Source organism: Hemicordylus capensis, chromosome 5 (assembly GCF_027244095.1).
Source record: "Hemicordylus capensis ecotype Gifberg chromosome 5, rHemCap1.1.pri, whole genome shotgun sequence".
Taxonomy (NCBI): domain Eukaryota; kingdom Metazoa; phylum Chordata; class Lepidosauria; order Squamata; family Cordylidae; genus Hemicordylus; species Hemicordylus capensis.
Window position 1 is genome coordinate 256,190,543 of NC_069661.1, and position 25,273 is coordinate 256,215,815.

General features: G+C 48.3%; 1 protein-coding gene across 3 annotated transcripts in view; it reads right to left on the minus strand.

Annotated features, from left to right (window-relative positions):
• The window catches only part of AHCYL2 (adenosylhomocysteinase like 2), a 136,271-nt gene that overhangs the window by 21,458 nt on the left and 89,540 nt on the right, over nucleotides 1-25,273 (minus strand). For 2 of the 3 annotated variants that reach the window (XM_053253361.1, XM_053253362.1), the window contains exons 3-8: nucleotides 22,270-22,413; nucleotides 20,597-20,697; nucleotides 19,517-19,619; nucleotides 17,473-17,567; nucleotides 10,022-10,128; nucleotides 8,672-8,788 (exon numbers count right to left, since the gene is read on the minus strand). In XM_053253361.1, the coding sequence (XP_053109336.1) occupies nucleotides 8,672-8,788; nucleotides 10,022-10,128; nucleotides 17,473-17,567; nucleotides 19,517-19,619; nucleotides 20,597-20,697; nucleotides 22,270-22,413 (667 nt within the window). Of the gene's footprint in view, nucleotides 1-8,671; nucleotides 8,789-10,021; nucleotides 10,129-17,472; nucleotides 17,568-19,516; nucleotides 19,620-20,596; nucleotides 20,698-22,269; nucleotides 22,414-23,827; nucleotides 24,012-25,273 lie in introns of those variants that run through there. The other variant, XM_053253363.1, reaches the window with a different exon arrangement.

The window sequence follows — 25,273 nt, forward strand, 5'->3', positions numbered from 1 at the left end:
ACCTAGAGATGTACATAACAGGAGGTATAAAAATATGATAAATAAAACAAATACAAAGTCCGAACCCCTCCGCCTTGTCCCAGGGGTTCTAGACAGCGGGCCAGCGGGCCACACCCACAGCAATCTATTCCTTTCCAGAAGGGTTTCTCCTCCGCTGCTCTTTTAACGTGGTGCTCCTTCTGGATATACCTCCGTCTCCTACTACTGTCTCTCTTTATTCCTGCTTGTACCCCCCACGCCCAGTCAGCATCCAGGCTTCTGAAGGGAGATCCCGTTAAGACACTGAGAACTGCAGGACTCCAGTGTGTCTGCTCCCCTGGAGGACTCTTTCCCATGGGCTCAGCTGAGACAGCCACAGAAGGCACAGATGGAGAGTGGCTTCCAGGTGAAACCAGGCAGACGCTTTCTCTGAATGCCTCTTTCCCTACTTGACATCTTTGCAATTGTGCCCTACATTGTCGGCTATTTTTAGCCAGTGAGTAAAATAGGTTAGCAATGTAGGGAGTGTGCAACTTTGATCTTCCACGGAATGTAGACAGCAGTCCCCAAGGATTGGACTGCTACTCTGCTCCCATTTCTTGTGGCCCATTTTACGAGGCCTAGGCAAAGTGCTTTCAGTCTTAACCAGTTCCATGCTACACAGCCAGGCAGGAAGAAAAAGACAGATGCTGGTGTAACAGACACCTCCATGTATTTGTATGACCTCAATAAGGAAAGAGAAGATAGTCACTGGGTTGCATTTCCTGCCAGCCCCTTCACCCTGCCTGCAACAAGCATGCTCCCAGGGTGCCCACTACAGCCTAGTTCTCAGTCAAGTGGGAAACCTGGGTTTGGCCTGCAGGGGAAGGTGGGGGCTCACATGACTGAATTATCTTTCATACGCAGTGGAGCAGTGCCCCAACTGAGGGCACTGCCTCCACTGAGGGCACTGCCAGGTTCACATTCTCCCCTACATGCTGGTTTTCCAGGAGTAGGGCTTTGTTTTTCGTATGAGGGCATATTCAGTCACATGAGTCCTTCCCTGCAATCTGAAGTAGCACCTTTCAGAAAGGACTAGCCACCCTCGAGAACCAGGCCTACGCATCTTGCAGCGACTACTGACAAGGGGACAGGTCTAACCAGGTCGGGGAACCCGAACTGGCTGCAGCTCTTCAGATGCACAGCTCCCCTTCAAACTTAGAGGCCATCAGTGTGAGGCCTGCGGTGGACACACAAAAGACATGTCTGTTGCATCAAGTGTGGAGCAGTCCAAAGCAATTGACAAGCTCAAGGATACCCATTGAAGTTGATAGCTAAGGTAAGGTCTGGGCCCCAGGCAGAAGGAGCACCCAAGTCACAGCTTGCATGGACTGACCCAGCCTCTGTGATTGGATAGAGGAGAAATGTTTGGTGGATTCAGACAATGTGCCAGACCCCATCTCCCTTTTATGTGGTGATGGTGGTCTCACATCAGAGTTCTCCTGCTCCTTAAATGAAAGGATTGGCAACAATACTAAATATAGCTCAAAGAATGACAAAATATTCCTTATCTATGGATCCCTGCATTGCAGAGCGGGGGGAGGCTATAAAGATGCCCAAATGGACTAATGTTGTTCTGTTTACTTAGCATTGCTAAAATTCAGTCAAAATTGACAGGGCGGAGAAGGAAGAAAAAGGAGCATTGGTCACTCAACGTGAAGGCTTCTTCTTGCTGCTGGTGTTGAGGACATCTCATGTGGGTTATACTCCCCAGCATGCTCCAGAGGGCAGGACATATTTAAATTAGTCAAAAAAGCCTTTAAGAGGCCCGGGAGAATAACCCCTCCCAGTTTAGTTAGTCAAGCCAAGCTTCTAGAAAGGAAGGAAAAACCCTATAAGAGATGCTGTTAGCAATGAAAAACACAGGTAAACAAGATACAGACCAGTAGCCATGGACGCCCCAGGTGGATCGAGATGTCCTCAACACCAGCAGCAAGAAGAAGCCTTCATGTTGAGTGACCAATGCTCCTTTCTCAGCTGCTGGGTAAGGACATCTCATGTGGGACACGCCACAACTAACAAAACCCTGAGAGGGAGGACGACCCTGGCTACTGGGGAGGAAGAACGTGTTGAAGTACACACCTGCCAAAGGCAGCCTGAGATGAGTGCATTAGGTCTAACTTGCAATGCCTTGTAAAGGTGGATGGAAATGACCACGTTGCCCCTCTGCAGATATCTTCCGAGGGAGCGTTCGTGGAGAAGGCCGCTGTGGTGGCTGCTGAGCAAGTGGAGTGAGCTGTAAGCTTCAGTGGAGTAGGAAGGTGCCAGACTTCATAAGCCAGGGAACTACAGGCCTTGATCCATCTGGGCAAAGCAGATGTCGAAACTTGTTGTCCAATTGTGGATGGTAGGAAGGATACGAACAATGCTTCTGTGGAAAAGAATGAAGAGGTCCGAGACAGGTAGGTTTTCAGGCAGCAGCGAACGTCTAGCTTGTGCCACTCTTTCTCTCTTGGGAGAGAGGGGTTAGGACAAAAAGAGGGTAGAACTAGATTCTGAGATCTGTGAAATACTGAAGCCACCTTTGGTAGTACCAAGGGGTCTGGTATCAGAGTAACTGAACCTGAGGAGAAGATGCAGAATCTGGGATTGGTGGATAGGGACCTGAGTTCGGAAACTCGCCTAGCTGATGTAATAGCTATCAGGAAGGCTAGCTTCATGGACAGAAGGCAGAGAGAGATAGCGCGCAATGGTTCAAATAGAAGTGCACGTAGTACCCTGAGGAGGTCCCAAGAAGGGAACCTGTGAACTACTGGAGGGGATGACAGTGTGGCCCCTCTCAAAGAAGCGTTTCAAGTGAGAGTGTGAGGTCAGGCCTTTCTCTTTGAAAGATGAGAGAAGCGATCCCAGGGCTGCTGCATGTCGCTTGATGGTGTTGGCGCTTAGTCCTTTGTCTAGACCGTCTTGGAGGAACAGTAGAAGTTCTGGAAATTCGCATGCTATCGCTGAAAGTTTGCATTGCCTGCACCATCAAAGAAAAACGCACCAGATAGACTGATAGATTCGGTTGGTGGACGAACTTCTGGATGCCAAGAGTGTATCTTGGACTCATCTGTCATATCCAAGATGGCCTAGTATGTTGCAGTCAGTCGCTAGGCGGCAAGCCTGAACCAGGCTGGGTTGTGATGGAGGACTGGACCCTGACTGGGATTGCTCCTTGTTGGGAGGAACCATGGGCTGTCCACCGCCAGGTGAAGAATTTCTGTGAACCATGGGCAGCGAGGCCAGTAGGGAGCCATTAAGAGTCACCTGTGCTCCCATCAATCGAATGTGGCGTAGAAGTCTGCTGAGGAGTGGGGCCGGTGGGAAGGCGTACAGTAGTTCCTGGGCCATTTATTTATTTATTTATTTATTTATTTTTACATTTATATCCTGCTCTTCCTCCAAGGAGCCCAGAGCGGTGTACTACATACTTGAGTTTCTCCTCACAACAACCCTGTGAAGTAGGTTAGGCTGAGCCATGGAGCTGACATGGCACCCTCACAACAACCCTGTGAAGTAGGTTAGGCTGGGCCATGGAGCTGACATGGCACCCACCCCTTCAGCCTGTTGGCATGGAAAGTGGGAGAAGAAATGAGGTAGTTGGGTGTTGAGGAGAGATGCGAAGAGATCCACCGACGGATGACCCAAGGCTCTAGTGAAGAGATGGAAGGCCTGAGGGTTGAGTTTCCATTCCGCTGGGTGCAACTCCTGGTGACTCAGCCAGGCTGCTTGAGTGTTGAGGGAACCGCTGACGTGATGTGCTATGATGGAGGACAGGTGTGTCTCTGCCCAATGCATTAGTAGAACATATTCTTGGTGGAGGGAGTGGAAGCGGGTCCCTCCCTGGCAATTTACATGCGTTTTTGCTGTCATGTTGTCTGTGCGTATCAGGACATCCTTGAATTGGACCTTTTTTTTTGGAAGGCCCTGAGTGCTAAATGTATGGCCCTCAGTTCCAGCCAGTTCATGCTGTGGCGCTTTTCCTGTGGAGTCCAGGTGCCTTGTGCTGAGTGTGAAAGACAATGTGCTCCCCAGCCATAGAGGCTGGCATCTGTCATGACAGTTATCCTGGGGGGATCCAGAAAAGGTCTGCCCTGACTCAGATGGGAAGGCTCTATCCACCAACGTAGAGATTCCTTGATTGAAAGTGGTAGAGTGACCCTTGTGTGACGTTTCTGTGCAATCTCCAATTGGTGTGGTAGGAGGAACCATTGTAGTGGGCGGAGATGGAAGTGTGCCCAGGAGAGAGCTTCCAAAGTGGACATCATGAGACCCAGTAGTTGGGCTAAGATCGTGACCGATACCCTCTTGACACAATACAGATCGGGTTAAGACTATTGTCTTGTCCCTTCTCTCTTCGGGGAAGAAGAGTCTGTCTTGCAACGTGTCTATGACCACCCCTAGGTGTTGAAGTTGCCTGGAGGGAGCCAGGTGACTCTTGGCAGTGTTTATTAGAAAACCCGTAAGAAGATAATGTAGCAAGGGTGGTGTTTATGTCTTGTGTTGCAGACTCTCTGGATTGTATGAGGAGATTGTCTAGCTAAGTAAAGAGTCTGACCTTTTGGAGTCTGAGGTGGGCCACTAAGGGGGCCATCACTTTGGTAAAGATCCTTGGGGCCGATGAGAGGCCAAATGGCAGCATTGTGTACTGGTAATGGCATCCCTGGTAGGAGAAACGGAGGAGGCGGCGGGAGCGTGGGTGGATTGGTATTTGAAGATATACCTCTGTGAGGTCGATCAGTGTCATAAGGTCTCCATGATGTAGGGTTTCCGCTATGGAGTGGAGCATTTCCATTCAGAATTTTCTGCATCTGACCCACTTATTGAGATCCAAAACAGCTCTGGAGGAGTCATCTTTTTTGGGCACGGTAAACAAGATAGAGTAAATGCTTTGGACTTGATGAGGAGGAACTGGTTCGATTGCCAAAATGGTAAGAAGCTGGTTGATAGCTTGTTGTAGGGCCATGTGTTTCAGTTGAGATTTGGAGCGGGGTGTGGGTAGGAAGCTGTCCCTGGGATGGGTGATCAAATCTATTTTGCAACCGTGGAGGATCGTGGCCAGGACCTATTTGTCGGAAATGGAGGCCTCCCAGGAGTGAAAGCAACGAGACTGCAGCTTCCCATCCCTGGTGAGTCACGATGGTTGTTGAGGTTTGGATTGTTGTCCAAATTGTTGTTTCGCAGTGGTAGCCTTGAGGTTGAAGCAAGGCCTGTTCCAGTTGGTGTGCTGTGGTCTTGCGTCCCTGTCTCTGAGACGAAAAAAGAGCCGAAAGGACTGGTTGAATCTTCTGTTAGGTTGTTTGTCATCTTTGCGAGTAAACGGAGAGTTTTTTATCCTTCGTTTCCACTAAGATATCTTGTAAGGCCTCATTCCCGAAAAGTTTATTAGCTGTAAATGCAACTGAGGACAGGTTGGAGTGGGAAGCTGTGTCGACCTGCCAATGTTTAAGCCATAAGGTGCGTCTGGCCACAACGCTGTTTGTTTGCTGTGGCAAGTGCCCCGAAACGTACTGAATCCAGTGTTACATCTGCTATGAAAACTTGGGCCTTTTGAATTTTTAATAGACTCTGTCTCTGTCTGGGTGGATCAGGCGGTGGCGAATGAAGGAGTTTGTCCATCCTGAGTAGTGATGCCCTAGAAAGGATAGAAGCTGCTATGGAGGCCCGTATGGACAATTAAATTCATTCATTGTTTTTCTTGAGTTGGAATTCAAGCTTCTTTTCAGTGGGGTCCTTGAGCATGGATTCTTCGTCTCAGGGCAGTATGGCACCAGATGTGAGAACGACCACATGAGCGTCAACAGGAGTTATCTGAAATAAAGTTGCTGCTGCCGGGACAAAGCCATAGTGTTTGTTAGCCAGTGTAGTAGTTTTCTTCTGTACAGAAGGAGCCTGCCATTACCTGTCTTAGTACTTCTGCAAAGGTTTCCGCTAGTGGAAACAACAGATCCTGAGAAGTGGTGGGCAGGACCAAAGATTCCCTGGAAGGAGCCGTATTACTCTGTAGGCCCTCAATATTCAGGCCCAGGGTCTGTAAGGCTTTCACAAATAAGTTAGAAAAGTCTTCAGATGGAAAGAGCCTGCAGGAATGGGGGGAGGGCTCCACCTGTTGGCCATCCAGCCATTCTCCCTCTTCTCTGGACTCAAGTTCTGGGTCTGGTTCCATGGGGTTCTGCCCTGATCCCATGGGATCTTCTTGGGGAGTTGATGGCCCATGTGGTTTGCAGGGGTTCCATAGGCCTGCCTGGGTGAGAGGGTCATGGGAATCATAGTCAGGGATGAATGCTCAGAGGAAGATTGCTTGTGCTTTCGGTTTGACTTTTTACATTTCTTTCCCGTGTTTATGCTTATGACCCCTTTTTCTCATTTTAGGAGAAGGTTTGGGGGACGCCGCAGAGGAGTCAGAGTTCTGTGAGGAAGAGGACTGATCCCTGCGCTTATTGAACTTTCTATGAGGGCAACGTTTTTCAAGCTTCTGGTTTCATAAAGAGGAAAACCAGAGATGCCCGGGTTCATGTACTTCCCTGATGGGAGGTGGGGCTGGGATGGTGGCGCCCGTGGAAGGTTGGGGATGCACTGGTCTACTAGGGGCTACTGGCCCAAAGGGTCCTGGGTCAGGCTGAAGAGGGCTGACCAGCATTGTCGGGACCTATATCTGTGTGCTCTCTGGCTGAAGAGGAGTTTGTTGGAGTGGCGTCGCATTTGGAGCTCCTCCCCCCATGCCCTCCTTCATGGATCGAGGAGAAGGCGTTTCTCCCTGCGCCAAAGAGTCTGGGAACCCAGCAGGGTTCGCTGGCAGGGAGGAGCCCATGGCTATCTCGCCTGTCCCTTCTCCGGATGTTGGTTTCCCTTTTGTTGGGGTGGGTGCGTCGGCGTCTGTTCTGAGGGAACCAGGCAGTTTGGCCAGAAGCAGCACTGGCCGCGAGATATCCGGAGCGCAGAAGATGGCCTCCTCTAGGACCATGTGGTCGGCGGGGATTACAGGCCTGTTGAGGGGGGAGGTCGAACAGTTGTACTTCCGAGCACGCTGGATTGCTGTAACACGGCCACTCTGGTGTCCCAGCAGTGGGTTGTGGCCCTTACTCCCCCCGTCATGCCCGACAAAGACACAGTGGTCCATGACAGGGCGTTTTGGGTGGCATGCACCATCATGCGATGGTGATGGGGCTTACTGGGCTGGAAGGAATTCACCGATTTCTTCCCCTTCAGCATCAGCACATGAAGGATGCCGGATGTCTTAGACTTCATCGGCAGGAGAAGAGAAAGAGTGGGGAAGAGAATGGAAAAGGTAGAGGAGATTTTTTTTGTGGGGGGGTTGTTTAAAGGTGTAGAAGGCGAGGTACGGAAGGGTGGAGGAGGTGCAGAGAAAAAAGAAAAGTAGAGGTACAGTGGTATAGAAGCAAGGCAGCGTCGTCTGCTTTGGAGCTCTGCAGGACAAACTAAACTGGGAGGGGCTATCCTCCCAGGGCTCTTAAAGGCTTTTTTGACTAATTTAAATAGTCCTGCCCTCTGGAGCATGCTGGGGAGGATACCCCATGTGAGATGTCCTCACCCAGCAGCTGAGAAAAACATTTAACTGTTTTTGATCCCACAGACTAATTCTGTGGGAACTAAATCTCACCTATCGCTCAATGGAATACATTTTCTCTCATGTGAATCCATACACAATATTTCCTCTGCTGCAATCAATGTATTGTACTTAAACATGAAATTATGAGAGATGAATACACCACACGGTTTGTCCCAGTGAGATGAATGCTCAGAACAAGGTTGCTCAGTGATAATGATCTGGACCTGCTGTCAGCTGTGTTGAGAGACTGGAGGACATCTTGCTTCTCCTGAAGCTACCAACAACTAGGGGAAGTGTTGGAGACATTTAGGGCAGGAGAGCTTCACCATGTGGTGACTGTTCTTTGCCTTTTTCCACAGTGACACACACTGGTGAAGATGCTTCTAAGTGGTCTGGTTATAGGCTTAAATCCATCCAAAGGCATCTTAACAAAACCCACCATATCCTGAGGAAATGATCCAATCACACTCTTTCTCCACACCAGCTCCAGCCATGGTCTGAGTACATGGGGAGCGCATTCACAAGCAAGCTTTAGCACAGGAAAATGGAAATGGTGCCATGTTGAGGGTTTTCCTGCCATAAGTCTTTAAACATTTAAGGAAGGAGGAACATGAACCTGAAGAGAGGAAAGTTAGTCTTGTGGTAGCAAGCATGACTTGTTCCCTTAGCTAAAAAGGGACCACCCTGGTTGCATTTGAATGGGAGACCACATGTGAGCACTGTGAGATCTTCCCCTCAGGGGATGGAGCCGCTCTGGGAAGAGCAGAAGATTTCAAGTTCCCTCCCTGGCAGCATCTCCAAGATAGGGCTGAGAGAGACTCCACAATACTGAGCTAGATGGACCAAGGGTCTGACTCAGTATATGGCAGCTTCCTATGTTCCTAAGACTAAGCCAAGAGTTCAGAATTACCTTGTTTTTAGTCTATTTTCCTTAAGGAAAGGAAGTCATCCACCCTGATTCAAGATGGCGGACGCATGAACATTTAAGGCTGAAGTGGGCTAACTTCTGTGGATGCTAATTATCAGTTAAGATTATAGTGAAAGGAAAGTAGGCAGGTTAGTTCTTACCAGAACCAACTTATCCATTAATGATAGACATACCCATCTAGAATGGATTCTCGGCAGCAGTAGAGGTTGTCAAACTTCTGCTTGGTAACTGAGTCGTTGACATTCATAGCAGGGACACAAAGCTTGCCTGCCTTGGATAGCTGGTACAATCTGCAGCAAACAAAAGGAAACAGGGTAGGCATGGGGAAGAGGCAGAAAGGAAAAATGGACACAGGTTTTCTCCAGTTTCCCTGAATGCTCTTCATTCTTCCATGATGATGCTTAGTCAACTGACCAACACAGTCCATGGTGACAGATTGTGAAATGTCACACTTCAGATAAATTGGGTTTGGCTCCAGATAAGCCTGTTTTTGCTTCAGGGCAGACAAAATATGATCCAGCTGAACAGTTCAGAGTTCTCTAAAATTAAGAACTGCAACCCTCTGAAACACTGAAGGACTCCTACTTAAAGAATGCCTCACCCAGGGAAAATGCACTTTGTTGGCCAACAGTGTCAAAACAGCAGCCACAGATCAAGCCAGGGGTTCTCAAGCTTGGGTCCCCAGATGTTGCTGGACTCCAACTGCCACCATCACTTCCAGCACAAGAGCCTTCAGCCACTGTGGCTGGGAATGATGGGAGTCACAGTCCAACAACATCTGGAGACCCAAGCTTGAGAACCACAGAATTAAGTAATCCAATAAGAGGCAAGAGCAAAACCATCCAAGAGAGGAGAAGCGCAGCCCAGAAACTAAGAAGAGAAATATCTTTGGCACTCAAGGGGCTCCAAACACCCTCAAAAACCATGAGGTCTGCCACTGAAAAGCCACCCATGAAGGAGTGATCGTGACCGACACACAGTAATCCCCAGCAGGAATTCAGATATTACCTTCTCCAGCTAGAGTACATATATGCACGCAAACAACAGAGGCCAGAGGAAGGAGCTTGCTAGAGGACTGTGGCTCCTCTTTTCCATGCAAAGGGAAACAGAGCTGAAATCTTTTGCAAGTCCCTCCCTCCCGTCTTGCACTGCTCATGTGTGTATCCTGCAGACCCAAACAGATGTGCACAGCAGCAGGGAAAATGACTGTAGGAAGCAGTTCCTATTTTCAGTGGGCCAGAGCCTCTATGGCTGTTGCTTCTTAACTACACTCAGGAGAGAGGACAAGGACAATGCATCCCTCCCCCAACACACACTGTTGCCCTTCACTTTTCTTAGACATACAGCTGGTAGTCAGCAGATATGGTAGTCATGGATTAGTTCCCAAGGTGATTATCAAGCTCAGGTGCTGCTCTGAGCAATTTGCCTGGAGCGGATACTGACAAAATAAACCGAACTGATTTGCCACAAAGAACACCACGATGCTAGGGTGTCCCCCCCTCCAACCAATCAAGCACTATTACCTGTGAACACCAGTAACACTCTCCTCTACAATCCCCTTGATCTTCTTAAACATGTTGGGGTACTTCTTGTAGATCCAATGTGTGAGATCCCCACCATCATCCAAGATCTACAACAGGACAGGGGTGCATTATCATTATATTGCTTTATGAAAGAGCCCAGAGAAGGTAATTTCGATATTTCATGCAGTGGAAGATGCTACCTTTCCCTCATTGTTCCTGTTTTGCCTATGCATATGATATACACATAGTGGGTGTGTAGCAGATTAAAGCATTTGTCTCGGAGCAAGCTCACATGAGGGAAATAAATGCTGAATCATCCCTGCTGAGCTACATGACTAGGCTTCTCCTACAACTCTTCTGTATTTTTGGTAGGTTCAAAAATGGCTGCCGCCACCACCACCCCTCTTTATTACAGAGTTGGAATCTCCCTGGACTTGGGGTGGAGTTCCAGGGAAAACTCTCTTAATTTGGCTCTTGGAAAAAGTACAAAAATCTTCCGCGTGCAAGCCTACATGTAGTGAGAAAACTGATAGCTGCTGAACACCTGAGGAGATGTGTTTGCACTACAGTAAACCCCCCTTTAGCCCCACTCCACCCGAGTTAAAAACCAACTCGGAGAAGCTTGTAAAAGAAAAGAACAAAAAGAAAACCAGCTTTATTCAAGTACCACAGACTGCTTCTGTCTGAGGCTTTCTCGGCTTTTAGTTACAGATAAAAATACTCGGTAGGTTACAAGAATACTTCAAAAACACCCTGAATGATGTTGGGGCAACACACTTTTAAAATCTTGGTTACCCAGTTGCAAAGAACAGGTGTGCAGGAAAATGCAAACACACACTTGATGCACAGAGAGTCTTGTTCTATGCCCTAAGTGTATGGATCATAGGCTAGTGTTTCTTGTTTCAATTATGTTACAGGTAACAATAATTTAAAAAGTATCAGGAATAAGCAAATCACACACACACACGGAATATAACTTCTAACGCAAAGTCTGTCTAAAACCTTCCCCCAGACTAAGCTTCCCGAAGCCAAAGCCCAGGCTTCCTTTTCCTTCCTTTTCTTGAACTCACTAAACTCCAGTTGAGAATTCAAGTCTCCTGGCCTCCTGGCTTTCCAGGACTTACAGAATCATTTTCCTGCAGCCATCCTTCCTGGTCACATGTCCTCCTCATCTCTAACAAAGAACTCTCTTCTTTCTCCCAACAGCTCTCTAGGACCCACCCACCTGGTGTGCTGATTGGCTGAGCCCTGGAGTTCACCAGCCTGTCAGTTAGGACAGGGTTCACTTCCGGTTAGCTCTTTAGGGGAGGGGTGGCTGATCACTAAAGGGTGTATCAGAAGCCTGCCGGAATACCAAATAATCAGTGGACTATGATTATCTCTTGATAAAAGAAAAATCTATAGAAAGGACATTGGTGGCCACATTGAATGGTATTGTTCTGTATCTTAAGAAGGTCATAGAGTCCCATGAACTAGAACACACAGGAGAAACAGACACTTCCACAGAACAGCTGTGGGTAGAAATATCAGGTTCCAAGTGTAATTTACTTAAGAACATTTATATACCTCTTTCAACAACAACAAAGTTCTCAGAGGAGTTTACAAAGCAAACAGACATGAAATAATGGTTCCCTGTCCCAGCAGGGCTCACAATCCAAAAGCAAAAAGGACACAAGGGAGACACCAGCAAACCGCCACTGGGAAAGACACGGTGCTGACAGGAACAGGAACGGGAATTTAGTACTGAGGAGGACAGACTGTCATCTCCCCAACCAATACTCTGTGGATGATTATGAGGGAGAAAATCGGAAGGAATCCAAGAAGGAAAAAGTGGTGTAGGAATGGGCGATATCAATGACTGGTTAAAAAGGGGATGAGCCAAGAACACGGACATCCCGACCCTCCTGGCATGTCTCATTATTTTGTAGGGGTGGGCTGTTGGTCTGAATGGCCGCTCTGCACAGCTCTTTCTGCTCTGTGACCATTTGAACAAACAGCCCATCCCCATGCAATAACAGGATGTGCCAGGAGGCACTGGAGGGATGCAAGTGGAAGGTATCTCAACAGGTACACTTTCGATGCATCCCCTTCCTAATCACATGGGCTGGCAAAGCATCATCTGGCATGCATGACCCCACCCCCGCCCCAAAGGACTGCTTTCAAAGAGCTGGTCATGGAGCAGACTAGAGGGGAGGTCAAACCGGATTTAATTCTGAGCATTGCTCAGGTCCTGGTGCAAGATGCTAGTGGCTGAACTGCATCGAAAACCCTGAAAACGTGTTAGTTAGTTGCATGGAATACAGCAGCTAATATATGCAAGTGGAAAGTTGCTCAGAAAGGCCAACATGATCACACCATTTCAAAAGGAAGAGGAAACAAAGTGAACGTAGAAAACATTTGATTAATTATAAAGGAGAGTCAAGATGGTCAAATCTCTTCAGGAAGCTAGGAACATTTAAAACCATGGTAAGAAAAGTTCAGACAGAATGCATGCCACAAATTAAGAGAGATGTCAGGGGATCCTAGAAGATGCCCATGTGGTTAATGAGCAAATTAAAGCCGAGGAGATGATTGACTGAGAGATTCCAATGAGGTTAATGCAGTGGAGCTTGATGAAAAACTGAGGGGAATGTGTGAACCGAGTCTACTAGAGGATGTCAGTGGGGCAGGGTTCACACACAGAAAGGAAGGAGGTAAAGCTCTAGATCAGCGATAAGGCCATGTATAGTTCTCCAGATGTTGCTGAACCCCCATCATTCCCAGGTGTTAAAACTGTGGTTGGGGATGATGGGAGTTGTAGTTAGCAGCACCTTGAGAGCCCCATGTGGCCTTATCCCTGCTCTAGAAGGCTCCTGACGGGGCTTTGTGGAGGTACCAAAGCTCCTATTAGGGTGACTGAAATAGAGAAAAAGAAGGAGGTGGCATTCATGCTGAAATGCAAAGCCATTTTACGAAGACTCAGGCAACAAATCTAGCCCATGACAAGTACAGTCCAAATAATTGTGGTGCCCGAAATATCAGAGCAGAATTGCCATGTTAGTCTGTTGCAAAAACCATAAGGCATCTTGTGATGCCTCAGAGATTCATTGTGGCAAAAGCCTTTGCAGGCCAGAGTTTACTTCATCTGATGCATAAAGCACTATCCTCAGCTGGAAGACATAACATGGGTACAGACGTATCAGCAGTGGGGCCTAGAGGTGGAAACATGAAAGAGGCAGCGGCAGATCTGGGATTTCTCTATGCAGCGCCACAATGTGTACAATGCAAGAACACTGACCTCTTATGCTACACCCCCCCCCCCGCACCAAAACAAGCATTCCTTGTCCACCCTGAGCCTCCTGCCATGTGCAGCACCCTCTGCAGCAACTCTTGCTTTGCATTTCCAAACCAGAGCACATCTCTGCACAACTGGATGTTACAGGGGAACCTCCGGCCTACAAACTGAGCCCAGTTGGCTCCCAGAGAACCAACACCAAGAAACCGATGGCCACAATTCAAAAGGAAGAAGACAAAAGAATCAACAGAATGCTGCTTGTCGAGTAGGTCAATAAGCTTATGGCAAGAAATGAGCTACTTTAAATTAGACAAGGTTTAAGATGAAGGAATCTGAATTCATTGAAAATCAACTCCAGGAGTGGGAGTTTCAAGATGAGAAGTCTGGATTTCAGAGACCAATTTGTTCTGCAGCACAAGAAATGAGTTTTTCAGTTTTGTGAGTCGAGTCTGAGCTTTGGTGCCAGACCTGGAATCTCTTTGTTGTTGTGGTCTTGTTCGTTTATCTGTTCTCATGATTTTATTCGTCGTGTTTCTGTTCTAACAGTAAATGCTTTTTGTAAAGTCTTTTTGGAAAACAGCATACAAGTATTTCCAGTAAAGAAATCTCTCCCCAAAACACAAACTTTGGGTTGGGTGGGGTTGGTTACATCTACTTTATACTTGGGATTTAGAGCGTCTGACCACAGCATGAGGGATCTCAGCACTGTAGAGCAGCCATTCCAATGAGCGGGGCTAGGCAGGGCAGTGTGTAGGGCCCGTGATGCTGTGGGAACACTGACAAAGCACAGACAGCGGCAGCAGGTACAGAACTCTGCCCCTCAGCTTGCTTTTTTTTAAAGCAAGTTTCTAGCCCTCATGGGCTGTGAAGTTATGATTTAAAGTGTGTGGGCAATGGGTCTGCTGAGATTTCAGAAGCCCGAAGATCAACAGAATCACACTGTGGTTGGATCTTTGATTACCTCTCTAGCAACAGGTGGTCACCGCAAGGGGTTTTACCCTGATGCCACAGACTGAGGAGATGCTGGGGCTCTATACCGGTGGCAGGGGACGCACAGCCCATCAGAACATTTCTGGCCTAAGTTCCTTTGACAAAACGTGAATGATCCAATCTGAAGCACAAATACGAAAGCCGCTGGGGCAAGGTGCAAATACTGACATCTCTTCCCTTTTTGATGGAGTCTGCATAGCTTTAGCTTGATACCAAGGACGACTCTGAACACACAGGTACATACACACGCACAAACACACAGACACGGAGCTTTTGGTTCACAGTTCTTTGTTATAACATCTTGATGTTCATAACTAAAAAAAGTGAATGGATTAATCGGCTGCAGAAAACGTTATAACGCAAAGTCCATTCCTCCCCCCTCCCCGCACCAAGCAAGGCCTGAGCTCATTAATCTGTATTTAATTAAGAAGGTTGCATAATCCTCTTTTTTCTTTCAAGTGCACAAAGAGGTCCAAGTTGCACATTTTGGCAAGGTTCCCTTGTATCCTCCTGGGAAAGAAGAACGAGGAGCACTGCCAAAGCATCCTCTGGGTCCTGGGGCAGTGGGAGGGGTGCCCTTGGCCAGCACAAAGCACCAACCTGGCCCCCAGGGCCTCTGCCTTGCAGCTCGCTCTCTCCTTGCCGCTTTCATTGCAACTGGCATGTCTGAACCATGAAACCTGTCATGGCACAAGAGGGGCAATGCAGAAGCCCAACAACAAGTTGTCCCTGCTACCGTAGCAGCAGCCCGTGTGTTTACATTTCCCCTTTCTATCCAAGGACTTTAAACTGTGCTTCTTCAGACAGTTGTAAGAACATAAGAACAGCCCTGCTGGATCAGGCCCAAGGAGGCCCATCTAGTCCAGCATCCTCTTTCGCACAGTGGCCCACCAGATGCCTCCGAGAAGCCCACAGGCAAGAGCTGAGGGCCTGCCCTCCCTCCTGCTGTTCCTCCCCTGCAACTGGTAAGTCAGCTTCCTATTCACCAGGAGATCAAGGCCAAGTGAGAAGCTGCCCCGACGACGCCCCCCCTCACTGACCACCACAGCAGTTTATTCTCCAGCTAAAAAGAGCCCCCCACAGTGCTACCTGTCTGCCCCCAACCCTTCAGAATGGGGACACAGCCCAGGTCGCCCTGCATGGCAGCAGCTCTTTCCAGCTGGCGAGTAGGAGGAGGGCCATGCATGGCCGGGCTCTTCAAAGCCAGAGCGCTGCCAGCACAGTTCACTCAGTTGGGGGGGCGGGGGGCTGTGTGCAAGGAAAGGAGTCGGCGTGCTTGTTCCACAGTTATTTGCCAGGCTGGTTTGAATGCCTTTTGACAACCAGTGTGTGTTGCTCTCTTTGGTGTCAAAACCTCCCCCCTACTAAAAGATCAGGCTTGAAATAGGTTGGAAAATCCAGTGACTGAAAATGAAAAAGGCCTACAGATGCTTGCTGGATACCACTTTGCCACAGAAAGGTTGAGGCGAGCAAGCCGAGGCCTGGAGCCTCCGGGAACTGGGGATTTTCCGGCAAAAAAAGCCAACCCTTTGCTCCCCTGGCACCAGTTAGTGATCCTCGCCCCGCTAGGCCAAGCATGCTCAGAAAGATCCCACAGCTTCCCTGCACTGCCCCTCCCACTTTGCAGGGCATTCCTATTCTGTGGCATGGGGCGGGGGGTCCCATATCTGACATCCCAACAGAGCCTAAAAGCTCCTCCTTGGGTAGAAGAGGCTCCTTTCCCAAGTGCAGCATGACATCCTGTAAAAACAGCACCCCATTTTGTTTTGATGGTGTTGCTTTTTTAGAACACCCCAACACACCAACGCCTCCCTGATCAATTTGCAAGAGCTTCCCCGCATTCTGACCTTCCTTTATTGCAAAGCTGCTGTGCCTTTGCACTAGAATTACATGTTCTAACACAGACTGAATGCAGACGGCCCCACATTCAATCCCAAGCAACTCCCATTTAAGAAAGCTCAAGTAGCCAGGGCTGAAAGACTCCCCTGCTGCCAGAGACCTTGGCAAGCCACTACCAGTCAGAGCGGAATACACTGCTCCTCAGATACAAATACGACGGACTAATGGTCTGGCTCTGTATAAAGGTAGTATCAGAAGCTCATATGGGCTATCCGGGGAACCCTGGGCGTCAGGGGCATGTAGACTTGCAAAGATTTCCAATTCTCAGCCTCCTCCTATCTAAAATAAAGCCTCTATGCATGGCTGCAGCTGCACACTCTTCAGCTATTTGGTGTCTGATTGCAATTCCAGTGTTACCGACATCCACAGAGGATGCAAAGGTTCTGTTGCACCGCCACCTTCTGGTTTAGAAGGCACATGCTCCTCTCATCTATGCAGCTGACACAAACATATGAACCTCAACGTTTGGCAATTTCTTCAGCTCTGCAAGCTGCAATGGCACGTACAAAGGGCCAAAGCGCACACCCACTGGTGGTCTGCTGGATCAAGAACACTCAGCAGGTGAGCGAAAAGATGCAAGACATTTCTATGATCTTGGAAAGTATCTTAGAGGCAAACATTCACCAAGTCCGAGGGTTAAGTGTCACCCGGTTCCTGCAGCAGGACGGACACAGCGACCACCTCTGCTCCCAGCTTTCACCCAGCACCTGATCATTTCACGTGCTGCTTCTGCAGACACTCAGCATCTCATTTTCAGCTCTTTCAGTTCAAACAAAAAGGTACAGTAGTAAAGCTTCCCTGAAATGCTTCAACTCCAGCCATCACACCACAAACCAGTGGTAGTTTCAAGGGGTCACACTCAGTGGATATGAGAAAAGTGTAGGACAGAGGATCAGGCTGCCAGAGGTAGCCACCTAAAGGGCGGCCTTTTTTGGCTCATGATCAATTCCAAGACGACAGGGGGCACTGGAGAAGCTGCACTTCCCTGAAATAAGAACCCTCAGCATCTGTATAACACTTTTGAGTGGGCAAAGCACTTCACATGGATTATCATGACATGACGCTGAAATATTCTTATTTCCATCTTGCCACTGGGGAAAGGAGACTGAGCAGAAGCAGTGTGCGCCTATGGCCAGCGAGTGAGCGCGTGCCACAGGTGAGAGATTCGAACCAGGAAAGGCCAGATTTGCAGCTCAGTCTCTTAGCCACGACACTGCACCAGCAGAACAGCAACTGCCCAAGAGACAGCTGGCTTTTATCAGCACTGCAGGGCAGCTCCAGGACTCACCATGTTGGGCTGCCACCCTTCAACATTGACACAGCGATCAATACACCACCAGAAGTCATCCTCAGATTCTCCCTTCCAGGCAAAGACAGGGAATCCTGTGAGAGGAAAGTGGAGAGTGAGTACCGCAGGTGGCAGCAAGCAGATCACAGCGCGGGATCGTGCAGGCACAAGAGAATAAGAAGGGCCGCCTCCAGGCTCGGGCATTCCAGCAGCAGTCAATCACTGCTGTTCCATTTCAAGCAGCACAGCAATTCTGCTCCCACACAACAAGCAGCTGGGCATGCAGCCCCAAATGTGCATGTGTGGGGGTGATTTTTGTCAGAACCATGCTTGTAAGAGGCTAAGCATTCCCTCCTTCTCTCTCACCACAATCCCACCTTGATTCCCCCACCCTCATGGCTGTAAATGGGGGTAAGGCAATACCCTTTAGAAAAGGAAGGGTTAAAACGAGCATTTCTTGTTGCTAATGGGGAAGGACAGGCCATAAATACAGAGAGCATTCTCCAGAACTACCTGCACCAAAGCCATAGGATAGCTGCACTGTGATTCGTTTACACCTGGGCTGCCCAACTTTGGCCCTTGTGCAGATGTTAGTCTACAACTCCCATAATCCCTGGCTACTGGCCACTGTGGCTGGGGATTACGGGAGTTGTGTCCAAAAACAGCTTGGGGGGGTCAATGTTGAGCAGACACGTTGGAGAGAGAATGTAGCTGCCTCATCTTAAAATAAGTTTGTTTTTCTGCATTCCTAAATATGCTGCTTTCAGTACAGTTTGCCAGTCAATGGATGACTGCACTGTGTGAACTCTCCATAAAAAGGGAAAAACATGTGGCAATCACATTCCAAACACTCCATCTTGAAACGCTCAGCCTCTGTATTCTGCCTCAGTCAGAACCAACTATCATCCCACCAGAGTTTCAGAGTGTGACTCACTAAAGCGGATTAGAGCCCTCCACATACAGACAAGCACATTGAACTGGAAAATGTCTCCCTCTCCCCATGTGCCTGACCACTAAGAGATCTGGCTTGTGCAGTACTGGAAGGGCAGAAAAAGCGCTTCCCAATGGTGCAGTCCTTTGTTGCTCCGATAACCTCTGTCGGAAGGAGCCACATGGGTTAGATGACCTGTGTGTCGTCTCTTACAGTCATTCACAGAGAGCACAAGACCTGACTGTGGGGGAGCAGTTCCAATAACGCGGCCAGACTGTGAGCATGGCACGGTCGTTAGAGAGTGGCATTCTGAGCTGGAAGGAGAGACTAGAAGGCCACCTAGTCCCACCCCTTGCCAGAAAGTCCAGTTCAGCTGCCCACCATCATCCTCTGCAAGACCGATCTAAAAGTGTGCTATGAGAGCAAGAGCACCGTCTGATCTGCAGAACAAATAGTGACTGCCAAGCCGCAATGTGCAGAAGCAAAAGGGACAACTCCCCGGTGTCACCTGCCAATCTTACCGGGGGGGAAGGGGGGTGAATTCTTTTGCAGCCCCTCTTTTGCAGGGCATATTTTATAGGGGCACAAACCACTGCTACCCAACATCCAGTGTCTGCTACAGTTAAGGGAGGGAGGGAGGGAGAAAGGAAGGGACAAGGTCATGCGGAAAAAGACATCTTTCTGGCTCAGACACATACCACAAGGTCCCCGCAACAGACCCACGCCATTGGTGAGCAGCGAGGCCTCACTGGTGCCTGTGTCATGCCCTCCTGCTGTTCCTTGTATGAGTCAGGAGGCCAACGCTTGCAAGCCAGCGTTCCTTCAGCCCTAACATCAAACACACAGGCTGGCAGTGTCAAGAGCAGCTGGCTCCCAGGATCGACAGCAGCAAAATCCCTGTGACCAAGATACTGGTGAGGTTCAGATACAGAGAGGTTCTCTGGCTGCACCACTTTTATTTTTGGGAACCCAAGTTGTACCTGCCCCTCCAGGCTGAGACCTAACACGGCCATCCGGAACGCTTCTGAACATTTCCTTCTCATTCACTTGCAGCCATGCCTTGAACATCTCTAAGATCTCGGGCTAGAACTCCGACAGCAGCTAGCAACTTACCACTTTCAGCCAGGGCAGCCGCCACTTCGTTGAGGGTTGAGTAGATGTTGCAGGCAGCCCATCGGCACTGAGCACCCAAGGCACCGAGGGTTTCCATGAGAACCTACACCAAAGAGGAGTCAACATGAGCGGGGCAGAAGTGCTGGGGCAGCCCAATCTCCACCAACGAGATCTTATGCCCAGTGATCTGCTACGGTAATATTCACATTGGCCTGTTTTTCTTCTCTTCTAGCACCAAACATGCACACATCCTTGGGCATATTTTAAGCAGAGAGCACAACCACTACAAGCTTGGATGAAAGGAGGACAATGAGGAATCTGATAATGGAAAGCTAAGTACCTGTTTACCAACCACTCAAGTTGAGCTGGTTACCACTTTGTGTGTTCCAATTCTGAATCTCTGCTAAAACTCTCTGAACCCATTTTGAGATGTGTGTTTGGTTCAATTCTATGATTTTAAAGTATTTGTTAGTACGTCTTGCATAGCTGCTAACTGCCATGAACCTAAAGAATAAGTTACAACATGACCGTGAGAGAGAGAGAGAGGGGGGGGGGGGGAGCCACCCCAGCTGCTGCCGGAAAGCAAAGGCAGCTGTGCCTCCTTTGCCTCTCCACCCCCGCCCAGCCTGGCTCGTTAGGATGAGCTGCTACTGTGCCAGAGGCTGAAAAAACTGAAACTTGGCTGAAGCTGTCTGGAAAGCCCCGAGCCACCATTGAGACAACAAGTACCAGCCCCTGAAGATGGTGCAATGGAGGCAGGGTGGGAAACTCTGCAGCTTTGCTCTCCCCATACGCCCGCTATCAAGTGAGCCTTCACACGCAGCTGCTGGAGAGATGCCAGTTTCCTGACATGTTTTTTCCTAAGTGGAAACTGGCCTAGTTGGCCCTTGGATTCAGAAGATCCACAGAATAATCAGGAGAAATCAGGAGATTCCCCAGATAAGTGCCTGATTCCTCATCAGCTGCCTATTTTTCTTGCCAGTGCCAAAGAGTGGGGCATCATATATTTCAGCAAGAGGTGGTGCTAAGCGGAGCACACACACTGGCTGCAAGCTTTAGAAAGAAGGCGGGCAGGCTTACAGCGGTCTGGGCTGTGATGTGCGTACAGCCCACGATTTTGGCTCCAGCCAATGGCTTTTCTCCCTGAGCTCGTTTCCTCAAAGCCATGAGCGCAGGCATTTCTAGGAAGGAAGAAAAAGGAAATCACTGATGAGCATGTGATTTGGGGGCTTGACAAAGCAGGGGACAGGGGAGCTTGTCCAACATCATGTTTAGGGTCCAAAAGGAAGACCTGGATATATGGTCAACTTTTGCCAGAATCTGGTATCCATGTAACTTTTGGGGAGATAATCCCCAGAGACAGGAGCCTAAAGTATCAGGAAATATTCAAGGATTTTCACCCCCACCCCAAAGTTACATTGATAACTAGGTATGGGAACTGTGGAAGTCCAGGGTTGAAGGCTACACCGTCTTCCAACTGTCTGCCCTAAAACAGGGCAGCTGTTACCTAAAGGCTGCCCAAGAGATGCTTCCCCAACAGAATCTCCAAGGAAGGAGATTCTACCACGTCCTCAGGCACTTCTATGACACTTTAAGAAACCTCCACAGTCCAAGCCAGGTCCACCTCACTGTAGACAAGGAAGGACAAGGAGCGAGGACAGGGAAAGGCGGCAGTTCACTGGGACCCATGCATTATGCCGTTGGTTTTTCATTTGCACCGTGAGCAGAAGTGGAAAATTAAGACTGTAAAAGACTGTTAATTTTGTTTAAAAGTTTAATTTTGTAATACCAAGTGGGTCTCCAGACCCAGAACAGTACAAGCTATTTGATAGCAAGATCAAGGGATTAACTAGGAGGCTGGAGCGTAGTGGATCAGAGAACTACTGAATGCTCTTCATTTCCCTATCGGTTTTATAAGAAAAGGTAATGTGGCCCTTCTCTTGTGTAAAGATAGTGTTTGGAGGGGAAGTATTCAAAGGCCACAGTGAGAAAAGGAAATTATCTGGAGATCCCTGCCAAGGCATACAACAATTGTGAATTCGGAATTCGGAAGTGACTTCGAGAATCTTCAATTTTGCAAACATGGTTTCAAGGCAAAACTATTTATTACCCTGGCAAATGCATGTCCCTATGATTCTTTCCCCAAAACACCTCATTCCTCATCCCAACTGATTTTCCTGAGGTGCACTTATTTCCAGTTTGAGACTGGTGGGGGGAAATGGGGGCAAAGATGGAAGAAAGGAATCAGCAAGTGGGGGAAAGTGCTAAGAACCCCCTCTCACTTACTAATTTCTCTGCTCCCCCATTGGGAACCCTATGTTTGCTTCGTAATTTGCTGCACTAGTCCAAGAATTGCTATATAAGTGTTCATTAAGCAGCCAAATGCCTTCAGTGTTTAATATAACGGCTGTGAGCTGTAATTTCTTTTACATTCGATTGCACTTCATGTTCAAAGATAACTGACCTGTTCTATAATCGAACAGGCATGTTGCTGGCGGGGGGGCAGGGATCCCTAAAGCCATTTCCTCCAGTGGTGATTCTTCAGCAAGGTGGCATCTCCTTCGCTTTTGTCAGGGTGCATCAAGGGGCTCAGGGGCAGGCATACCACAAGAGTCCACCATCAATACTCCCTTCTCTCCTTCTCAACATCTGTCCACTGCCCATCAGCCATGTCAGAAAGGATTACAGATGATGCCTGCAAGGCCAAGCACTCTTCCCACATCCAAGCACACAGGCTGGCATCTCTTCCTTACCTTGTTCAGCAATTTCAATTTCCCGGCGCCCAAACTCAGCCTGCTTGATGTTTTTCACACAGAAGTCACTGCTGCCTTTTGAGTTCTTTTGCTGCTTGTCCCGGGGAGAGGTCTCATCGTCGGAGCTGTCTGTGTAGGAGGCAGCTGGAGAAAGAAGGGACAGGTGGAGGTACAATGAGACACTCATCACAATAACCCAGACAGCCACTGGATTCTCGTGCTTTATGGGGCAAGGTGGGGGATATGAGATATTGCTGAGCTTAGCTCTCGACAAAAATCTCTTTTATTCTTGGAAGCAGTCAGCAGGCACCCCGTCCCAGTCTTGAGATAAGCTGCATAGTCAAATAGGACAACATCTACTGGGCCAACTGGAAATGGCAGCTAATCAGATTCTCAGCTCAGTCATACCTCTCTGCCTTCCAACACCCACAGGATGACTCCTCTAGGTGCATATAAAAGGACAGATCACCCATACAGTCTGCAAGTGTCACAGCCCTGCAGCTCAAGACGGGATCCTTCCACAGCTGTACTTCCAGAGATCATCTAAGGACAAGTTGCATGGAAGGCAAAACAGCTGAGCGGGGGGTGACACATGGGCACCAGTGGCAAAGTGCTACACATCACCAGTGGGATTTTAAAAGCACAGTCAATCTGAAAAGTGACCACAGAACAGGATATTTTAAGGCAGTGCTCAGATTGTGGGAGAAAAAGGCAAAGGGGCCCTCACTGAGATTCACCAGCCCTACTTTCTGACTCTTCCCAATTTCAGTCAAAAACACAGCCTGCCAGGAGCCTTAACAAGAACAGCAGACAAAAAAGCTAGAGGAGCCAAGAGCACTCTGTCTCCATTCCCATTGGGATGAAGGCGGGATATTTGTTGTCCAAAGTTGCTTTACAGATCGAAGCCGGCACTTGGCTCAGGAATACCCCCTCGGCTATGAAACTGCAGTCTCACACCAACAATCTAGCCTTGCCTACCCATTCCAAGACCTCGCTTAGCTTAGGAGACCCAGTCCTCAAGCTGTCAATCCTATGGCACACAGCTATGTGCAGGTAAGTGGACCAGTAAATTTCGCCTGCTGCTCTGCAAAGCTGAGCAAGTTCTTGACCACCACACAGGAGCAGACAGGAGTAAGAGTTAGAAGATGATCAACAGGACTGGCATCCATGATGCTCACCAGACAGTGAAATGCTACCTGCCCCATGGAGAACCTCACCCCACCCCTTTTTGTTGGTAGAATTCTTTGAAGAATTTGTCTCAACAAGCTTTTGATTTAGGGGTGTTGTAATGAGCTATTTCACAAGAGGAGGCAATCTGTGGCATGATTTTCTTTTAATTTTCAAGTAAAGCTGCTATTTTGACTTTTGTATTATTGTTCTTGTGTTTTTAGTATTCAGAAGCTGCTTGGGTGCTCTTCTGGCAGAAGTATGGAACAAAAAATGCGTCTCTTAAGTTACACACCCTCAATGCACAGCCCTCACTACTGCTGCCTCTCCTCCCAGTGAGGTCTTCCTGAGGAGCTCTGCCACTTCTGATCTGCTTGTTCCACCTGCTTACCCCGAAGCCTCGATGGACGAAGGTCTGGTTGTGACCAGGTTGAAATCTGAGACAGCTCAGTGATTCTACTTCCAGTGTCGGAATCAATCGAGAAGACCCTTGGTATGCTCATTGCATCTGCCCAGAACCCTTCTTCTCAGCAGAGGAAAGCCACCTGTGCATGTGAGCATATCTCAGAGAGATCTTCCTAGATCTCCTTGTGACTGATCAGTCAAAGTCTTGTTCAGGGACTAGACGTGAGTCATAAGTGGTCATTGTGACCTTAGGTTCTAAAGAAAGGATGGAATCAAGCACCATACCAGTTGTCCTTGTCAGACACTTTGGTTTCCAACACGGCAGCCATACAGCAAAAACAGGCTGAGGGCCTTTAAGAACTGCAGATATCACCTAGCTTCTCCCCATAGTTCCCAAGTTGCACGTTGTTTCCATCCTAGTTATATTCTTATTCAAACCAACCCAGTCCTTGCACGCATGTGTTCGCCATTCTGCAAGGAAACCGACAGTGCACACACTAAACTTGACACAACTCATTCCAGTTAAGACCGTAAGAGCAGCCCTGCTGGATCAGATGTCCATCTAGACCATCATTCTCCTCTCACAGTGGCCAGTCAAATGAACCCAGGAAGCACACATGCTGGGCTTGAAGGCAAGAGCCCCCTTTGATGTTGTGCCTCCTGCAACAGCCGTTCAGTGGTATACGTTGGGGTTCCCATTTAGCCATCATGGCTACTGTCCCCTGACAGACGACTCCTCTTTTAAGGCTGTCTGAGACAGTGCCCATTGCTACATCTTGGGGCAGCAAATGCAGTACATGCATGATTCATTAATTGCAATATTTGGGTGTTGTGTTTCACAAGCAACATGGAAAGCTTATTTTACATAATGCAGAGTTTCCCTCCATCCCTTAAAATGTGACTAGTTCATGCAGCATGATATTTCATTGGGTTTTTTTAAAAAATCTGAACGACAGCTCCAGGAAGTGCAGCTACTGAATTCATACAAACACAGGGCTACTTTATACTGCCAGATTGTATTATCTAGAATAGAAAGATATGTTGCCTAGCAGGCACCCATGCATGGAAGAAGTATCTTGAATTAATTTCCTTGTAAATTAGCACAGATTGAAGTATAACCAACTGCTTTATAGAGGTACGGCGAGTCTCCTCCATTAGAGACCAACCCCCCATCCCAGTCTTCTTTTTGCTTTATACTCCACAGGGTCCAATTCTAGCAGGTGGAGATGTAATAACATCAATTTTCTACATATTTGGTGGACTTGTGCTAAGATTGTCCCATACTGGAAAAAATAATGGTTATTGTTCAAAGGATTACTGGAGTAAAACTCATTTCAGTCAAGCCAGAGTTGTTATACTGGAACTGTCAAGATCAAATAGATCACACACATGGCTCTCTGACCTGGAATTTATTTACAGCAGCCAAGATATC